At 45.0% G+C, this 17,343-nt stretch overlaps 1 protein-coding gene across 3 annotated transcripts in view; it reads right to left on the bottom strand.

Annotated features, from left to right (window-relative positions):
• The window catches only part of ush2a (Usher syndrome 2A (autosomal recessive, mild)), a 436,139-nt gene that overhangs the window by 326,633 nt on the left and 92,163 nt on the right, over positions 1–17,343 (bottom strand). For all 3 annotated transcript variants that reach the window (XM_045714834.1, XM_045714836.1, XM_045714830.1), the window contains one exon: positions 9,679–9,772. In XM_045714834.1, the coding sequence (XP_045570790.1) occupies positions 9,679–9,772 (94 nt within the window). The remainder of the gene's footprint in view (positions 1–9,678; positions 9,773–17,343) is intronic.

Below are 17,343 nucleotides of genomic sequence, written 5' to 3'. Positions count from 1 at the left end.
GTCCTGTGCCTGCTCCCCGCACTCGCCCTGAGGTGCGTGTCACCAGTCTGGGGCCACCTGTCCCGGCTCCACGCACCAGGCCTCCAGTGCGCCTTCACAGTCCAGAGCTTCCGGCGACAGTACCCAGTCCAGAGCTTCCGGCGACAGTTCCTAGTCCAGATCTTCCAGCGACAGTTCCCAGTCCAGAGCTTCCAGCGACAGTTCCCAGTCCAGAGCTTCCGGCGACAGTTCCCAGTCCAGAGCTTCTGGCGACAGTTCCCAGGCCAGAGCTTCCGGTGACGTTTCACAGTCCAACGACGGTCCACAGTCCGGAACCTCCAACGACGGTCTACAGTCCGGAACCTCCAACAACGGCCCACAGTCCGGAACCTCCTGAGACGGTCCACAGCCCGGAACCTGCTGAGACGGTCCACAGCCCGGAACCTCCAGGGATGGTCCACAGCCCGGAACCTCCAACGACGGTCCACAGTCCGGAACTTCCAACGACGGGCTACAGTCCGGAACCTCCTGAGACGGCCCACAGTCCGGAACCTCCTGAGACGGCCCACAGTCCGGAACCTCCTGAGACGGTCCACAGCCCGGAACCTCCAGAGATGGCCCACAGTCCGGAACCTCCTGAGACGGTCCACAGCCCGGAACCTCCTGAGACGGTCCATGGCCCGGAACCTCCAGAGACGGTCCACGGCCCGGAACCTCCAGAGACGGTCCACGGCCCGGAACCTCCAGAGACGGTCCACGGTCCGGAACCTCCAGAGACGGTCCACGGTCCGGAACCTCCAGAGACGGTCCATGGTACAGAACCTCCAGAAACGGTCCACGGTACGGAACCTCCTGAGACGGCCCACGGTACGGAACCTCCAGAAACGGTCCACGGTACGGAACCTCCTGAGACGGCCCACGGTCCAGAACCTCCTGAGACGGCCTATTGTCCGGAACCTCCTGAGACGGTCAACGGTTTGGGACCTCCAGCTCCAAGGCCAGAGTCTTCTTCTGCGTTGGTGCCCAGTCCAGGCACAGTGTTCAGCCTGGGTCCATGGCTGGATCCACAGGATGAGCGTGTTCTTCAGCCCGCACCAGAGCCGCCTCCAATGCTGGCGGATCCGCAGGAGGAGAGGGTTCTTCGTCCTGCAGAGCCGCCACCGACACTAGACAACCCCCCTAACCCTCTCTTTTTTGTTTCAGGTTTTGTGGTCGGAGTCCGCACCTTTGGGGGGGGGGTACTGTCACGTCTTGACCATAGAAAGCTCTTATTTTCTATGTTTGAGTAGGTCAGGGCGTGACTGGGGGGTTTTCTATTTATTATTTTATATGTGGGGTTCTAGTTTAGTTTTTCTATGTTTGGTTGATTTGTATGATTCCCAATTAGAGGCAGCTGGTAATCATTGTCTCTAATTGGGGATCATACTTAAGTAGCTTGTTTTTCACTTGGGGGTTATGGGATATTGTTTATGTGTAGTTGCATTGTAGTCACGGTTCGTTTATTCTTTATTTGTTTAGTATGTTTTTCTAAAGTTTCACTTTCTAATACATTATGTGGAACACTACTCACGCTGCGCCTTGGTCCGATCATTATTATGACGAACGTGACATCACCATAGCAGCACCCACCCGTAGCACGCACTCCAGCAGGTATATTTCATTGGTCACCCCCAAAGCTAATTCCTTCTTTGGCCGCCTTTCCTTCCAGTTCTCTGCTGCCAATGACTGGAAGAAATTGCAAAAATGACCGAAGCTGGAGACTCATATCTCCCTCATTAACTTTAAGCGTCAGCTGTCAGAGCAGCTCACAGATCATTGCACCTGTACATAGCCCATCTGTAAATAGCCCATTCAACTACCTCATCCCCATATTGTTATTTTTTTTCTTCTCCTTTGCACCCCAGTATCTCGACAGGCACATTCATCGTCTGCACATCTATCACTCCAGTGTTAATTGATAAATTGTAATTACTTCGCCACTACAGCCTATTTATTGTCTTATCTCCCGAATCTTACCTCATTTGCACACACTGTATATATATTTTTTTTTATATTGTGTTACTGACTGTTCGTTTGTTTAATCCATCTTTCAGGTGTCTTTTTGCAAACACCTGACGTGCTGTCATGTGCCTTTTACTGAGGAGTGGCTTCCGTCTGATCACTCTCCCATAAAGCCCAGATTGGTGAAGTGCTCCCATCTCAGCCAAGGAACACTGTAGTTCTGTCAGAGTGGTCATTGCATTCTAGGTCACTTCCCTGACCAAGGTCCTTGCCCGGTTGCTCAGTTTAGTCGGACAGCTAGTTGTAGGCGGTGTCTGGGTATTTCCCAATGATGGAAACCACTATGCTCTTGGAAACTTTCAACACTCTAGAAATTGTTTTATACCCTTCCCCAGATATACAGTGCATTCGGAAAGTATTCAGACCCCTTGACTTTTTCCACATTTTTGTTAAATTCCAGCCTTAAACTAAAATTGATTAAATTGTTTTCCCCCCTCATCAATCTACACACAATACCCCATAATGACAAAGGAAAAACATGTTTTTATAAATTTTTGCAAAGAATATCACATTTACATAAGTATTCTGACCCTTTACTCAGTACTTTGTTGAAGCACCTTTGGCAGCGATTACAGCCTTGAGTCTTCTTGGGTATGACGCTACAAGCTTGGAACACCTGTATTTTGGGAGGTTCTCCCATTCATCTATGCATATCTTCTCAAGCTCTGTCAGGTTGGACGGGGAGCTTTGCTGCACAGCTATTTTCAGGTCTCTCCAGAGATGTTCGATCGGGTTCAAGTTTGGGCTCTGGCTGGGCCTCTCAAGGACATTCAGAGACTTGTCCCGAAGCCACACCTGCGTTGTCTTGGCTGTGTGTTTAGGGTCGTTGTCCTGTTGAAAGGTGAACCTTTGCCTCAGTCTGAGGTCCTGAGCGCTCTGGAGCAGGTTTTCATCAAGGATCTCTCTGTACTTTGCTCTGTTTATCTTTGCCTCGATCCTGACTAGTCTCCCAGTCCCTGCCACTGAAAAACATCCCCACAGCATGATGCTGCCACCACCATGCTTCACTGTAGTGATGGTGACAGGTTTCCTCCAGAGGTGACGCTTGGCATTCAGGCCAAAGAGTTCCATCTTGGTTTCATCAGACCAGAGAATCTTGTTTCTCATGGTCTGAGAGTCTTTATGTGCCTTTTGGCAAACTCCAAGCGGGCTGACATGAGCCTTTTACTGAGGAGTGACTTCCGTCTGGCCACTCTACCATAAAGGCCTGATTGGTGGAGTGCTGCAGAGATTGTTGTCCTTCTGGAAGGTTCTCCCATCTCCACAGAGGAATTCTTGAGCTTTGTCTGAGTGACCATCGGGTTCTTGGTCACCTTGGCCGATTGCTCAGTTTGGCCGGGTGACCAGCTCTACGAAGAGTCTTGGTGGTTCTAAACTTCTTCCATTTAACTCTAATTTTGCAGGTAGCCTAGTGGTTAGAGTGTTGGGCCAGTAACCGAAAGTTTGCTAGATCGAATCCCCGAGCTGACAAGGTAAAAATCTGTCGTTCTGCCCCTGAACATGGCAGTTAACCCACTGTTCCTAGGAATTCATTGTAAATAAGACTTTGTTCTTAACTGACTTGCCTAGTTAAACAAAGGTTAAATAAATAAAATAAAATATATATATATTTACCAAGGGTGCACACACGCACATACTTGTGGGGTTATCTGTGTGTTTTCCATTCAAAACACAAAGGGTAGCCATTTGATAAGCTGTTCAGGCGTCTTATGGCTTCGGGGTAGAAGCTGTTAAGAAGCCTTTTGGACCTAGACTTTGCACTCTGGTACCGCTTGCCGTGTGGTAGCAGAGAGAACAGTCTATGACTAGGGTGGCTGGAGTTTTGGACAATTTTTAGGACCTTCCTCTGACACCGTCTGGTATAGAGGTCCTGGATAGCAGGAGTTTGGCCCCAGTGGTGTACTGGGCCGTACGCACTACCCTCTGTAGCGCCTTACGGCCAGAGGCTGAGCAGTTGCCATACCAGGCAGTGATGGAACTGTTAGGGTTCATTCCTTTCATCCTTGTCAATCATTGGCTCATTGGTGAAATTAGCATTATGACAATATCTTTAATTAAATAATTCAAAAACCTTTATTAATACAATTGCAGACAGAAGTTGACAATCAGGAACATAGCATGCATGTTTCCGAGTAAGTTCTGCCCCATAGAAAAAGTCTCAAGTTGTTTTATTAAACCGAAGTCCAGCCTTAATGATGTCACTGACTACGTCATTACCTTCTACTCCTGAGCCCATGCATCCATAGCTATACAAACATAGAGTTTCAGTGTTATCTAAAAGCTAGGCAATAAATGTCCACTCCCCAAAGTTTATATTGTGGAATGTCTGACTAGTCTCTTATCTCCCACACTCCCCTGCAGAGTTCTGTCTCAGTCACACATTTCCCAGAGGGGTCTCTTTATAAGAGAGAGAGAGAGAACTACAAAACAACTGTGGAACAATTCTAAACCTCTATAATGAATATATATATTGTTAATCTGTAGTCTAGGACCTTATACATGTAAGAAGGGGTCTTTATAACCCCTCCCCTTCTATTTATACAACATAAGCATAATCAATTATTCTAATACATCAAACATTTGTACAGCCCCAATCATGACCCCTAGGTGAACTTCTAACACAACGAGTCAGTATGCTCTCGATGGTGCAGCTGTAGAACATTTTGAGGATCTGAGGAACCATGCCAAATCTTTTCAGTCTCGTGCCCTCTTCATGACTGTCTTGGTGTGTTTGGACCATGATAGTTTGTTGGTGATGTGGACACCAAGGAACTTGAAGCTCTTAACCTGCTCCACTACAGCCCCGTCGATGAGAATGGGGCATGCTCGGCCCTCCTTTTCCTGTAGTCCACGATCATCTCCTTTGTCTTGATCACGTTGAGGGAGAAGTTGTTATCCTGGCACCACACATTCTGGCAGCGCACAGCCAGGTCTCTGACCTCCTCCATATAGGCTCCCGTTGTTGGTGATCAGGCCTACCACTGTTGTGTCATCGGCAAACTTAATGATGGTGTTGGAGTCGTGCCTGGCCGTGCAGTCCTGGGAGAACAGAGAGTACAGGGGGGGACTGATCAAGCACTCCTAAGGGGCCCCCATGTTGAGGATCAGCGTGGCGATTGTGTTGTTACCTACCCTTACCACCTGGGGGCGGCCCGTCAGGAAGTCCAGGATCCAGTTGGAGAGGGAGGTTTTTAGTCCCAGGGACCTTAGCTTAGTGATGAGCTTTGTCGGCACTATGGTGTTGAACGCTGAGCTGTAGTCAATGAACAGCATTCTCACATAGGTGTTCCTTTTTTCCAGGTGGGAAAGGGCAGTGTGGAGTGCAATAGAGATTGCATCATCTGTGGATCTGTTGGTGCGGTATGCAAATTGGAGTGGGTCTAGGGTTTCTGGGATGATGGTGTTGATGTGAGCCATGACCAGCCTTTAAAAGCACTTCATGGCTACAGACGTGAGTGCTACGGGTCGGTAATCATTTAGGCAGGTTACCTTGGTGTTCTTGGGCAAAGGAACTATGCTTGAAACATGTTGGTATTACAGACTCAGACAGGGAGAGGTTGAAAATGTCAGTGAAGACACTTGCCAGTTGGTCAGCGCATGCTCAGATTACACGTCCTGGTAATCCGTCTGGCCCAGCGGCCTTGTGAATGTTGACCTGTTTAAAGGTCTAATTCACATAGGCTACGAAGAGCGTGATCACAAAGTCGTCAGGAACAGCTGGTGCTCTCGTGCATGCTTCAATATTGACACACACATACAGAGAGAGAGAGAGAGGGAGAGAGAGAGAGAGAGAGAGAGAGAGAGAGAGAGAGAAAAGAGGTATATATATAGAGAGAGAGCGAGAGAGAGAGAGAGAGAGACAGAGAGAGAGAAATAGAAAGTGAAAGAGGGAGAGAGACCTAAACAGAGAAAGTGAGAAATGGAAAGAAAGAGAGCGTATGACAGAAAGAGAAGAGAGAGTGAATAATAGAAAGAGAAGAGAGAGTGAGCGTATAAGAGAAAGAGAATAAGAGAGAGTGAGCGTATGAGAGAAAGAGAAGAAGAGAGAATGAGCGTATAAGAGAAAGAGAAGAAGAGAGAGTGAGCGTATGAGAGAAAGAGAAGAAGAGAGAATGAGCGTATAAGAGAAAGAGAAGAAGAGAGAGTGAGCGTATAAGAGATGAATGCGGTGCGAGCGTCATTGTTCTAGTCGATTTGAGATGTTATTTGGATTGTGACCCAGGAGAGCACTGGAGGATGTCAGAGAACCACACAATACACACACACACGCACACGCACACGCACACACAGAATAAAGCCTGTCTTATTTTGTTAATAAAGTAACTTTCCACTTCTCGCTTTGTCTGGGCTCCCGAGTGGCACAGCGGTCTAAGGCACTGCATCTCAGTGCTAGACGTGTCACTACAGTCCCTGGTTTGAATCCAGGCTGTATCACATCCAGCCGTGATTGGGAGTCCCATAGGGTTGTCGTGTCTTTGGCATCATTAAAACTGAAGACTTATTTTTATCAAATAACTCTCTATAATTATTATTACGCGATTAAACTGATTAATCGTGTAACTGTAATTAACTAGGAGGTCGGGGCACCAAGGAAAATATTCAGATTACAAAGTTATAATTTTCCTAATATAACTATCAGATATCATAATATCTGATCTCTGAGTCTTCTGATTTAATGACGTATTCTTTACCTCGTCAGTCTCATTCCAAACGTCGTAAATTGTTGGTTATCTGCACGAACCCAGTCTTCACTATGAGTCATCCATACATCAGTTGTCTTAAAATCATTTATTTGCTAAACTAAATAATTCAACAGAAAGGCATACAAAACAGTAGGTATCATTACAAAGAAATGGTAGAGGAATGTGTCCTAGTGGGCTAAACCGGCATGGCGCCTTGTTAAACAAAAGGGGTGGTTCAGAATTTAATATTATACAATTGAACTGCTAATCCTTTGCACATGAACGCTCACTCATTCGGGAACAATTGCAATCAATATATATATATTTACGCTCAGTGTGTCGTCGGGATCTTTGTTGGAAAGTTCGTTCTGTTGGAGAGTTCTCTCTCTCTCTCTCTCTCTCTCTTGGTTAGAATGGATGTTTCAAAGCGACATTCGTTCATGTCGTTATAGGCCAGATGTTTCCGGCGGTTGTCGCGTTCAATGATACCGAATTCCTAGCTGCAGACTAGTAATTAATATCAAAGACTTGTTCTTATTCTGTATCGATAGTCTAATAGTTTAACCACGTGGTATGGTTAAAGTTCAGTAGAGGGATGCATGGTCAAACCAATTAGACAACTCGCAATGGAGTGGAGGCCTGGTCTGGGGAAAGAAACCCTGGGTGGGGTTTATATTTGGAATACAGAAAAAGGCTGTCTCATGACACCAGGTCCTGTCTGTGTCCCTGGGGGCGTACCGATGACTTGGTAAAACTTTAAAACAGAAAATACAATTCTCTCACATTATCATCTTACAAGCATCCCAACATATTCCAAATAGATTTATCCTTATTCATTAATTTTATACAACCATTAGATGTAAGTCTCATAGCTGAGGCTAGTATATAAACATTATTATGGTAATATGGCCGTATTGTCTCTCATGAGTTTCACAAAATTGTACCAAACGGACCGGTTCGTAGCTGGATTCTTCACCGATCTTTTATACCTTCTCCAGAACATAAATGTCGTTCGGTTCTCCAATTCTGTGAGGTGGAAGAATTTCTTTGTCTCTCTATGAAAACACTCTGTCTCTTTATACTGTGGCCATGAGGCAGGACATTTTCTTAGGAATTTACGACCCCTTCTGACCACAGCAGCCTGGGTGTAGGAGACAGAGGGAGATAGGTGCAGAAGTAGGCGGATGGTGCAGAGGGATGGGGTTAACTGTGCTCGCTGTACCCAAAGAGGGCAACGTCATGACAGGGTGGTGCACAATTGGCCCAGTGTCGTCTGGGTTTGGCCGGGGTAGGCCGTCATTCAAAATAAGAATTTGTTCTTAGGTTAAAGAAGCACTCCAGCTATTTTGGAACTTTTCCTGTTGAAAAACAATATCCCACGTATAAATACACACTTAACGGTAAAAAATTATGTTTTGAGCAAAATAGTGTTTTTTAGTCACAAGTGTAATCTTCATGGAGTAGGCCATTCAAGGAGTTGGTCTGATGGTGATTTGTGATGTCATCGGCCCTCCTCCTTGCGTGAGGAACAATAGAGAACAAAAGAGGAAAAGCCCACCCCTCCACTTGTGATGTAATGATTTACCTAGACCACCTATTGAGATGTACCTTGTGTTAAGTAAATCAGGAGTTAAATGAAGTGAAAAGGAGACGGAGGCATTTTAAATTGAGAGACAGGTATAGGGTGTGTAGGGGTCAGGTATGTGGATGTCCTCTCTTATTCCACCATCTGTGTCTGGGATGTAGCTCTGTTTGTCAACTATAACAACAGCAACACCACGACCCTACACAACACAGAGTTTGAGAGAGGGCTGGGATTGAGCGTGAATTATGCATGAGCCCTAATGAAAAATGAGAGACCTTACTGTCTCACTGGGGGAGAGAAACTATAAGCAGTGCCAAGTCAGGTTTCAAAATGACGTGAGAGTGTCCAGGTTTTGCATAAATCCCAATTGGGAGACTTGTGGAATAAGAAGGTAATAAGCAGGAAATCAAGGAAACCTAGAAAACTGCATTTTGCAACCCTAGTCCCAAGCTACAGGCTAAAACCACTGTCTCCCTGCACCTGTGGTGTGTGTTAGGTAGATCTGTGAGGTTAGGACAGTACAGAAGGCTATCTGTCTCCCTGCACCTGTGTTTATGTGTTAGGTAGATCTGTGTTTGTGTGTTACATAGATCTGTGAGGTTAGGACAGTACAGAAGGCTGTCTGTCTCCCTGCACCTGTGGTGTGTGTGTTAGGTAGATCTGTGTATGTGTGGTAGGTAGATCTGTGTTTTTGTGTTGGGTAGAGCTGTGTTTGTGTGTTACATAGATCTGTGAGGTTAGGACAGTACAGAAGGCTGTCTGTCTCCCTGCACCTGTGTTTATGTGTTGGGTAGAGCTGTGTTTGTGTGTTACATAGATCTGTGAGGTTAGGACAGTACAGAAGGCTGTCTGTCTCCCTGCACCTGTGGTGTGTGTTAGGTAGATCTGTGAGGTTAGGACAGTACAGAAGGCTGTCTGTCTCCCTGCACCTGTGGTGAGTGTTAGGTAGATCTGTGAGGTTAGGACAGTACAGAAGGCTGTCTGTCTCCCTGCACCTGTGGTGAGTGTTAGGTAGATCTGTGAGGTTAGGACAGTACAGAAGGCTGTCTGTCTCCCTGCACCTGTGGTGTGTGTGTTTGTGAGGTGATCTTCAGACAGAGGAAAGCTGAGACAGAGGCTCCATCTCCCTCTGTGTCAAACACAACAAAACTCTTTACAGAGAGAGAGAGGGACAAGGAGGGGGTATGGGGGAGTGTGTGTGTGTGTGTGTGTGTGTGTGTGTGTGTGTGTGTGTGTGTGTGTGTGTGTGTGTGTGTGTGTGTGTGTGTGTGTGTGTGTGTGTGTGTGTGTGTGTGTGTGTGTGTGTGTGTGTGTGTGTGTGTGTGTGTGTGTGTATGCGTGCGTAAGTGTGTGTGCGCGTGCATGACTCACGTTGTGTCCCTCTGTATGGCTCTCTGGCAGACAAGCACAGCGGTAGGGAGTCACACTGGTGTCACACTGATCAGCATGGCCATGACACTCACACCTAGAGAGACAGAGAGAGAAAGGAAGAGAGAGAGGTGGGGGAGATAGAGAGACAGAGTGGTGGGGTGGTGAGAGAGACACACAGAGAGGTGGGGGGAGAGGGAGACAGAGGTGGGGAGAGACAGAGAGGTAGGGGGGCATAGAGGTGGGGGAGAGAGAGAGACAGAGAGACAGTGAGATGGGAGAGTGAGAGAGAGACAAGTCTGGAACAATAATGGTACAGGGCAACACCAAACAGTTTCAGCTGGACTTCCACATAATCAAAGACATAGCTCAGCAGGATAAGTTCTCTCTTGAGAAAGATAGCCCCACCCCGAGCGTGTCAGACCAGACTTCTTCATTATACATCCCCAGAAACAGGCAACCCCAAGCAGAAAGTCAACCTCCCAGCACAGAGAACTACTCCCTCATTGAAATGAAGGACACATTCACCCAGCTGGAGTTAAGGCAGGTGGAGCTGGAACAGCAGGTGAACACACTCCAGTCAGCACAAAAAATAGTCCAGCTCACCATACCCCCTCAACCATTAAAGAGCTGGCCACCCCCGCAGAGTAGCCAGCAGAACAGCCCGCCTCAGACCCTGACCAAAGTCTTGAACACCACTGTAGAACAGTCCACCTCAGACCCTGACCATAGCATCGACAACACAGCAGGACAGACAAATGAAGAACCCCAAGCCCAGGGGATCCCACCCCCTCTGAGCACCCCCCAGTCAGCCACCCTGATAGCCCTCCTGACAACCCCCCCACACCCACTGAGAACATACACAAGCCACAGATTGTACTCGTTATGGACTGAAACGGGAAATATATACAAGCACAGTGTGTCTAAACTCCGGTGTCCAAACACCCAGCACACCCTAGACCTGTCTGAGGACCAACTAGGTTCACCCAGCCACATGATAATACACACAGTCACAAACAACTTGAGAACACAGCAGGAAAGGGAGGCCACAGCACTCAAGGGAGTGATTGAAAAAGCTTATATTTTCTATTTAGCTTTAGATCAACAGACACCCTGCCCAGACCAGTGAGACACTCTCCCAGACCTGCGGGACCCCCCCCCTGGACCTACACCTAGAGGACCCACACCGAGAGGACCAACATCCAGACTACAGAACCACCAGACACATCCACACCCCCCACCCCAACCAATCAACACTCCCCCAAGTCAACCATGCCCATACCCCATTTAGGCCCCCTCAGATCAGACCTCTGCCCCTCCTGCCCACCCCATGCCCCCCACTCCCACAAAGAGGGCCTCAACATGGAAGTCACACATACGCCCAGGCCGTGAGCAGGCAAACAGGACCAACCCCCACTCTAACACTAGCCCAAGCCAATGGCATGTACCAGATGTTCAGCAGGCTCTGCTCACACTTACTGGGCTGAGGCCAAACCACACGACTAACAACATTGGACACTTTATGGAACACAAAGCCTTCACTATCTCATCCTGGAATATCAAAGGCCTGAGGTCATCTGCCTTTGGCCTAAAGAGCAGGAACCTGGACTTCACCAGGTTCCTGCAGGTTCCAGAAATACAGACACTGTCATCCCACAAGAAACATGGTATAGAGGAGATGGACCTACTGGTTGCCCTCTAGGTTACAAAGAGCTGGTAGTCCCATCCACCAAACTTCCAGGTGTGAAACAGGGAAGGGACTCAGGGGGTATGCTAATTTGGTATAGAGTAGACCTAACCCACTCTATTAAATCAGTCAAAACAGGAACATTTTACATGTGGCTAGAAATTCAAAAGGAAATTATCTCAACATAGAAAAATGTCCTCCTGTGTGCTACCTATATCCCCCCACTAGAATCCCCATACTTTAATGAAGACAGCTTCTCCATCCTGGAGAGGGGAAATCAATCATTTCCAGGCCCAGGAACATGTACTAGTCGGTGGCGACCTAAATGCCAGAACCGGACAAGAACCTGACACCCTCAGCACACAGGGGGACAAACACCTACTTGGAGATGACAGCATTCCCTCCCCCATATGCCCCCCTAGGCACAACCATGACTACACAACCAACAAAAATGGGTCACAACTCCTGCACCTATGTCGCACGCTGGGTATGTACATAGTCAATGGTAGGCTTCAAGGGGACTCTTACGGTAGGTACACCTATAGCTCATCTCTTGGCAGTAGTACTGTAGACTACTTTATCACTGACCTCAACCCAGAGTCTCTCAGAGAGTTCACAGTCAGCCCACTGACACCCATATCAGATCACAGCAAAATCACAGTCTACTTGAACAGAGCAATACTCAATCATGAGTCATCAAAGCCAAAGGAACTGAATAATATAAAGAAATGCTATAGATGGAAGGAAAGTAGTGTGGAAACTGTAAGAATATTTTAAGATAATACACAACGCAGAGTACTAACGGTCAATAGGGAATAAACAATCAATGGAAATAGTTGGTATTCAGGTCAACATCTGTTTAGAATTTGTGTAGGAATGTCAGTCCTGGACTCATAGCTACGTGTGCCACGTTTTCATTGGTCTGAATCGTCTGTACATTGAGCCTGAAACAGGAGGCCCAATGTTACTGCAAGGAATTGTAATTGGTCAACCACAGGCTAGGGTGGGGGGTTATAAATTACACCACGTTGCTTGGTTCTGTGGAGAAAGTCACTGAGGACAGGGGAGAATGAACCATCTACTTCCCAGCATAACATCCATGATTTGTCCTCTTTGAATAAAACTCTTTTTCTCCCCCTGATTTTCTTTGGGGTCTGTGTTATTGAGGAATAACATCAACTGCTTACAAAACCTACCAAAAAACAACTCGGCAACAACAAATTCAATCCCTTTTAGACAACTTCCTGGACAAAACGTTTCAATGTAATAGCGAAGGTGTAAACATGGCAGTAGAAAACCTAAACAGTATATTTGACCTCAAAGCTTCCCAATCAAATCTAAAAATGTCAAACAGAAGAACATGAACAACAATGACAAATGGTTTGATGAAGAATGCAAAAACCTAAGAAAGAAATTGAGAAACCTATCCAACCAAAAACATAGAGACCCAGAAAACCTGAGTCTACGCCTTCACTATGGTGAATCACTAAAACAATACAGAAATACACTACGGGAAAAGAAGGAACAGCACGGCAGAACTCAGATCAATGTAATTGAAGAATCCATAGACTCTAACCACCTCTGGGAAAATTGGAAAAAACTAAACAAACAACAAAACAGAAATGTATGGGTAAACCACTTCTCCAATCTTTTTGGCACTATAACAAAGAACAAAGAACAAACAGCAAAAACATATACATAATCAAATACAAATCTTAGAATCAACTATTAAAGTCTACCAGAACCCACTGGATTCTCCAATTACATAGAATGAACTACAGGACAAAATTCAAACCCTCCAACCCAAAAAGGCCTGTGGTGTTGATGGTATCCTCAATGAAATGATAAAATATACAGACCACAAATTACAATTGGCAATACTTAAACTCTTTAGCATCAACCTTAGCTCTGGCATCTTCCCCAATATTTGGAACCAAGGACTGATCACCCCAATCCACAAAAGTGGAGACAAATTTGACCCCAATAAATACCATGGGATACGCATCAACAGCAGACTCGTACATTTCCGCAGTGAAAACAATGTACTGAGCACATGTCAATTTGGCTTTTTACCAAATTACCATACGACAGACACCCTAATTGACAAACAAACAAACCAAAACAAAGGCAAAGTCTTCTCATGCTTTGTTGATCTCAAAAAAGCATTTGACTCAATTTGGCATGAGGATCTGCTATACAAATTGATGGAAAGTGGTGGAAAGTGTATTACATGTGCAAAGGTACTATCTCACAACTCAATGATACCTTCACTCTTGCGCAGACATTTAGAAACATATTGAGAATGGAGTCGTATTTAAATAACTGAATCAAATATGAATAATATAGATATGAATTGAATATATGCTTGTCAACAACGGCAAATGTTTGTTTTATTACCTGTAGCCTGATCAGAAGAGACAGTTACCTAAATCTAATTGATTCTAATAATAGCTGATAGGTAATTGCGATAGAGCTGTGACCATGATCATAATTGGTAACTAAACATGGAATTATCATTGCATGATAAAACTAGGCTATAATCTAAGTTGTGGGTAGTAAATGGCTGTAGTATTGTGCCCAGCTAAATGTGTTTTTTCGTTAAGAATTGGCTGAAGTATTTTATACATTTGGGCGTTACAAGTTCATCTTAAAATAACAGATGTTTAATTTTTTTTTATTTCACCTTTTTTTAACCAGGTAGGCAAGTTGAGAACAAGTTCTCATTTACAATTGCGACCTGGCCAAGATAAAGCAAAGCAGTTCGACAACATACAACAACACAGAGTTACACATGGAGTAAAACAACATACAATCAATGATACAGTAGAAAAAAATAAGACTATATACAATGTGAGCAAATGATGTGAGATAAGGGAGGTAAGGGCAAAAAAAGGCCATGGTGGCAAAGTAAATAAAGTATAGCAAGTAAAACACTGGAATGGTAGATTTGTAGTTTGAAGAAAGTTCAAAGTTAAAATATAAATAATATGGTGCAAAGGAGCAAAATAAATAAAATAAATAAATACAGTAGGGGAAGAGGTATTAGTTTGGGCTAAATTATAGATGGGCTATGTACAGGTGCAGTGATCTGGGAGCTGCTCTGATAGCTGGTGCTTAAAGCTAGTGAGGGAGATAAGTGTTTCCAGTTTCAGAGATTTTTGTAGTTCGTTCCAGTCATTGGCAGCAGAGAACTGGAAGGAGAGACGACCAAAGGAGGAGTTGGCTTTAGGGGTGACCAGAGAGATATACCTGCTGGAGCGCGTGCTACAGGTGGGTGCTGCTATGGTGACCAGTGAGCGGAGATAAGGGGGGACTTTACCTTGTAGATGACCTGGAGCCAATGTGTTTGGCGATGATTATGAAGCGAAGGCCAGCCAACGAGAGCGTACAGGTCGCAGTGGTGGGTAGTATATGGGGCTTTGGTGACAAAACGGATGGCACTGTGATAGATTGCATCCAGCTTGTTGAGTAGGGTATTGGAGGCTATTTTGTAAATGACATCGCCGAAGTCGAGGATTGGTAGGATGGTCAGTTTTACGAGGGTATGTTTGGCAGCATGAGTGAAGGATGCTTTGTTGCGAAATAGGAAGCCAATTCTAGATTTAACTTTGGATTGGAGATGATTGATGTGAGTCTGGAAGGAGAGTTTACAGTCTAACCAGACACCTAGGTATTTGTAGTTGTCCACAAATTCTAAGTCAGAACCGTCCAGAGAAGTGATGCTGGACAGGCGGGCAGGTGCAGGCAGCGATCGGTTGAAGAGCATGCATTTAGTTTTACTTGTATTTAGGAGCAGTTGGAGACCACGGAAGGAGAGTTGTATGGCATTGAAGCTCGTCTGGAGGGTTGTTAACACAGTGTCCAAAGAAGGGCCAGAAGTATACAGAATGGTGTCGTCTGCGTAGAGGTGGATCAGAGATTCACCAGCAGCAAGAGCGACATCATTGATGTATACAGAGAAAAGAGTTGGCCCAAGAATTGAACCCTGTGGTACCCCCATAGAGACTGCCAGAGGTCCGGACAGCAGGCCCTCCGATTTGACACACTGAACTCTATCAGAGAAGTAGTTGGTGAACCAGGCGTTTGAGAAACCAAGGCTACTGAGTCTGCCGATGAGGATGTGGTGATTAACAGAGTCAAAAGCTTTGGCCAGGTCAATGAATACGGCAGCACAGTATTGTTTCTTATCGATGGCGGTTACGATGTCGTTTAGGACCTTGAGCGTGGCTGAGGTGCACCCATGACCAGCTCTGAAACCAGATTGCATAGCGGTGAGGGTGCGGTGGGGTTCGAAATGGTCGGTAATCTGTTTGTTGACTTGGCTTTCGAAGACCTTAGAAAGGCAGGGTAGGATGGATATAGGTCTGTAGCAATTTGGGTCAAGAGTGTCACCTCCTTTGAAGAGGGGGATGACAGCAGCTGCTTTCCAATCTATGGGAATCTCAGACGACACGAAAGAGAGGTTGAACAGGCTAGTAATAGGGGTTGCAATAATTTCGGCAGATAATTTTAGAAAGAAAGGGTCCAGATTGTCAATGAGTGTGAAGAGTAATGAGTGTGAAGCAGAGGTTGGTATAAAAAATATAGAGTAATATTGTTAGGGTAGACCACATGTAAACATTGTCTTCTAGTAAGGAGAGAATAAGCATGGTTTGGTTTCATTTATTTTCTAAACCTTGTGATGGGTGACAGTGACAAAGACATTGGTAAGGAGGGTTGATGTAAACTTAATGAGTTTTAACAGTATGTGAATGGTAATATGTTATTAGTGTTTTTTTGTTGTTGATAGCACTCTAATGATGTGATATTTTAGGAATTTGAAAAGCTGAGGTTTCAATACAATGTTAAAGGATGAGTAGAGGGATTGAGCCTTGAGATTGTAAATAGATTAGCTGCGGTTGAAAGCAAGCAGGCAGTGGGACATTTGAAGTGGAGGTATGAGAAACAGTCTTTGACAGTTTCTGATTACTGTTGCTTGGTGTCACAGGCGTCGTAATGAGTAGACCAAGGTGCAGTGTGGAATATGTTCATCTTGATGTTTAATGGAAGAATGAACACATTACAAATTAAACAAAAAATGACAGCAGACAGTTCTGTCAGGTACTTACAACTAAACGGAAAATAACTACCCACAAAACCCAAAGGAAAAACAGGCTGCCTAAGTATGGCTTCCAATCAGAGACAACGATAGACACCTGCCTCTGATTGGAAACCATACCCGGCCAAAACATAGAAAACCAAACATAGAATGCCCACCCACCTATCACACCCTGGCCTAGCTAAACAGAGAAAACACAGCTCTCCTAGGTCAGAGCGTGACACTTGGTTTTATAGTTAAGTAACACCAGTGAATGTGAGCAGGAAGCTAATGTATTCTAAAATCATTATCTGTTTCCATTACGTGGAACAGTGTCCAGTAATTAAGGTAGAATAAAATAAGTATTGAATATTAAGCTGATAAGACAGAACCAACTTTTTGAAGGATCTACATTTGTTAAACAACAGGTTTATATTTTTACTAAATTAATGCAACAGGTTGAAATGATTAGATTACAGGAAAGGATCACTGATTCGTTACACTGAGACATTGACTACATTTGCGACAGAAAAAAGTATTACATTTAGAGAGTTAACAGGAAACATCTAAGGAGAAACAGCTATTACATATGCTGTTGGACATTGGTCTAGAAACGATACCAGGATAATTTTACATGCTTATGGAAAAGTGAGACCAGTCAGTGAATGGGAGTGAATTGTTAGACTAGGTTGTGAGATACATGTTGCCGTGTCTAAGGGCAGCACTGGCTAAATTAAGCACACATAAACGTTGGGGTACATTAAAACAAACGATTAATGATTCAAGGGAGTACAGTGAGCTTATTATTATCATGTTTTGTTTGTAGTTAAAAACTTTTGGTTGCTGATTATGATATTAGTATAGTGAATGCTAAAATTATTTAAAATGTTCTCTTCCAAGAGAA

This window comes from Salmo salar, chromosome ssa01, assembly GCF_905237065.1.
Source record: "Salmo salar chromosome ssa01, Ssal_v3.1, whole genome shotgun sequence".
In the NCBI taxonomy this organism is placed as follows: domain Eukaryota; kingdom Metazoa; phylum Chordata; class Actinopteri; order Salmoniformes; family Salmonidae; genus Salmo; species Salmo salar.
This window is presented reverse-complemented; position numbering and strand designations above follow the sequence as displayed.